The sequence below is a fragment of the Nematolebias whitei genome, chromosome 7 (assembly GCF_014905685.2).
Source record: "Nematolebias whitei isolate Nwh7 chromosome 7, NemWhi1, whole genome shotgun sequence".
NCBI lineage: Eukaryota > Metazoa > Chordata > Actinopteri > Cyprinodontiformes > Rivulidae > Nematolebias > Nematolebias whitei.
This window is the reverse complement of record NC_056504.1, coordinates 39,907,732-39,911,039: the sequence shown is the minus strand read 5'-3', so window position 1 is coordinate 39,911,039 and position 3,308 is coordinate 39,907,732. Positions and strand designations below refer to the sequence as shown.

General features: G+C 44.3%; 1 protein-coding gene across 1 annotated transcript; it reads left to right on the top strand.

Annotated features, from left to right (window-relative positions):
- Positions 1-1,333: 1,333 nt before the first annotated feature.
- cdkn1a (cyclin-dependent kinase inhibitor 1A) lies at positions 1,334-3,308 on the top strand. The gene is made up of 3 exons (XM_037679523.1): positions 1,334-1,372; positions 1,585-2,050; positions 2,134-3,308. Exons 1-3 carry the CDS (start codon positions 1,370-1,372, stop codon positions 2,187-2,189), a joined length of 525 nt encoding a protein of 174 aa, XP_037535451.1. The 5' UTR covers positions 1,334-1,369; the 3' UTR covers positions 2,190-3,308.

Here is a 3,308-nt window from a genome sequence, read left to right as displayed (position 1 = left end):
GAGAGAGAGAGAGAGAGAGAGAGAGAGAGAGAGAGAGAGAGAGAGAGTGAGTGAGTCATGCCTGACTCCAGACAGTGACAGCACAGTTTGACATGAGATCCTGACTCACGTGGAGCAGCAGAGATGGGCAGGGTCCCATAAGCTCACGCATGACCTGTTCTCCCGCCACAGCTTGAATCACTCCGCACCTCCCAGCCGCCTCCTCCTCCTCCCATCTGACGTACAGGAGGGGAGGTGGGAGGAGGAAGGAGATGGAGCGAAGCTTTCTTGGTTCAAATGGCTCCTGACTATGAGACCCTCCGTGACCTTTGCACTCTTGTGTAAGGCACAGGAGCACGTGTATTTAAAACAACTTTTTCACCACTTTATTTCAGCTTGCTGTTTGGTGAAATCGTTATTAGAATAAATTCAAAATGTCCAAAAATCCCTTAAGGATCCTTTATCTTCTCACACTGGAACCTTAAGATGTCTAACAAATGATTTTTGTTCCTGTCAAGTGACCTAAAAATCAAAAGATGGAAGTTTTCCTCGTGTACAAAAACCATCCTGACACATAAATATATATAAAAGAAACCTTTACTAACAATATTAATTCTCAAAATGATCTTACGAGCCAAAACATCGAAGGAAATAAACTTTAAAGAACCTTTGAGAACAGCTGATAATAAATGAAATGCATTCTTTTTAACAAATAACTCAGACTATTCTTCTGTAATGTGCCCCACAGTCAAGTCAAATGTTATGAAAGGCTTCTCATCTGACTATTTATCTTTACAACACAAATAAACTGGTATTTTATTAAAATTATCAGTAAGACTGAAGCTGATGTGTCTGAGCTGCTCCTGTTTGTCATCAGCAGAACACCACATCAGCTTCTGTATGATGAATCATTGTCTACCTAATCATTTATAACAAATTTAATTTGTTTCCTCATTTTTCCTGCTGTAAGTGGATCATTGGGGTGGGCTGGGATAGGTTTCCTCGAACGTTTCCTTCCCGAGCAACCGTAATGACTTTTTACTTCCTGCAGTTGTTCCGCAAACGAGTCAAGACTTTGACTGATGCTCTAGATTCAGTTTTAAATCTCAGAGCTGTTGTTTTATATGAACAACCTCTGGTTTTCAATCAGCACCTCACTGTGTGCAGCTGGGGTGAGACTGCCACCTTGTGGCTAATCTGTGAGTTTACACCAAACAAGCAGAGCAGAGGACTTGTCCTTACATGTCTGTCAGAGATTATGTCCAGGCATATACCAGTGTTTTACAGAGAAGCTCAGTGACTCACTGGCTGCTCTCTGCCTTATAAAACTCAGAGCGCTGCTGCAGACAGACTACTTGTTCACTGAGGCGGCGTTAAACTGACTGGAACCATGGTGAGTGTTTGATTTTACAACTGGGGCAGGACAGGAGTTTAAAAAATGGATTGATTGTTAGTGTTCTTTAGGTTCCTAAAGCAAGATTTCAACAGTACTGGCTGACAAAGCTACAAATTTCTGTAAACTTTGTTTTAGGACGTAAGGAAAGAGTGGCTGCAGTGATTGTGCTTGTCCAAACTAACCAGAAGATTTATCTGTTTTCATTTTAGTGCAGAGTCATGGCTACAACTCAAAAGCGGGTCCCGAGCGCCTTGGGGAGAAGTGGGCCCACCCGAAGAAACCTGTTTGGCCCAGTGGACCGAGAACAGCTCCAGGTGGAATACCGGGCCGCCCTGAGTCAAGACCTGGAGGAAGCGACCAAACGCTGGGGCTTCGACTTTGTCTCAGGCAAGCCTCTGGAGAGCGGTGACTTCCAGTGGGAGGGCGTCACAGATACCAGGGTGCCACTGCTCTACAGATCCTGCAGACTTAGTGTTGGGCAGGCACGGGGTCAAAGGGCAACGAGATCAGTGGGTTCAACCAAAAGAGGAAGGGTGGGCCTGCCGCCAGAGAGTGAGAAGGAGAACATCCCCCACATGCCAGAGAAACGCACTCTGGACCTGGAAGACATGGAGAAAACACAGCGGAAGGAGGAAGACCGAACAGGACTGAAGAGGAAACAGACAAACATCACAGGTGCACGTTTGTCCATTCCTGTGGGACATTTGTCACTTTCTGTGAGTTATCACTGAGTTAATCACTCCTCTTTATCCCAACAGATTTCTATCAGACTAAAAGGCGAGTGGTTTGGCTGCCGCAGAAATCCGGGGAGTGATATCTACCACGACGGTGCCAAAGCTCCAAGAGGACCTCACCACAAGCAGTCCCTCCCTCGGGAGTCAGATATCCAACTCCCAGCACGAGGAATCATCCTAAAACAAGACAGTATACGGTTAATTAGGGTACTGTATGTGAGGAGTTTGGTGGAGGGTTTTCCCACCAGTGGTTAAGAAGGGGACATTTGAGCGGAGAAGATTAACACTAATCCCAGGAATCAGTGGATTTATACTCATTTGGATTGAGGGCTTGCCAAAGTGCTGACTGACTTTAGCTACAGCTCCTGAAACACTGTCGATTCTCAGCTCTGTGGGAACGTCCAACCACTTGAAAGGACGAAGAAGAGACGGGTTCACACCTGAACTGTTATTAAATCTCAAGTTTCACCAGCAAAGCTGGAAAACTGAAGACTTGTCTCCTTTGTTTAAATCCACAGGGGTTTTCTTTCAAGGACTAAGACTCTTTTTTTAATGTTCTACTCATTTAGGAGAAATCTTGAGGAGTTGGGATGTCTTGAATGTGCAGTTGCTTTGCGTAGATCCTAAACGACAGAAGTGCCAACTCATCCTTTTCCATTCAATCCTTTCTGCTGTGTGAAACTGATCTTTAAATCCTCCACAGCCGCCCTGCCCAGACCAGTTACGTTTATAGCACCATGTCTCTGGTGCACGTATCAATAGGAAATATAACAGAAATGTATAGATAGAGCTGAATATAGTCAAGTAGCATAAAAAATAAAACCCTTGCAGTATTGCACATGAACCCAAAGGTGGTGTTTTAAGTTGCACCACCTGGCTGGTGCCGGTGTTACACCGGTGCAGCAATTTTAGTATTTTAAGCTTCATAAAGGACGATCAGATGAAAGTGTTCTCGGTGTGTTATTAAAAGCCGCGCACTTTATTGTTTTCTATTTGAGTGCAAAGTGCAACTTATGAGACAAAGAGTAGTTTGTTTGTGTGTTCTGATAAATCCTGCTGCTACAGATAATCTGGATGATAACAGACACGGTTTTTGTAACGGTAATCCTTTCACACACTGGCGGCTTTGAAATGTTCACCACTGAAAACACACACAAAAGAACACCCCCCCAAACTACAAAATGCACTTCTGTTAATAG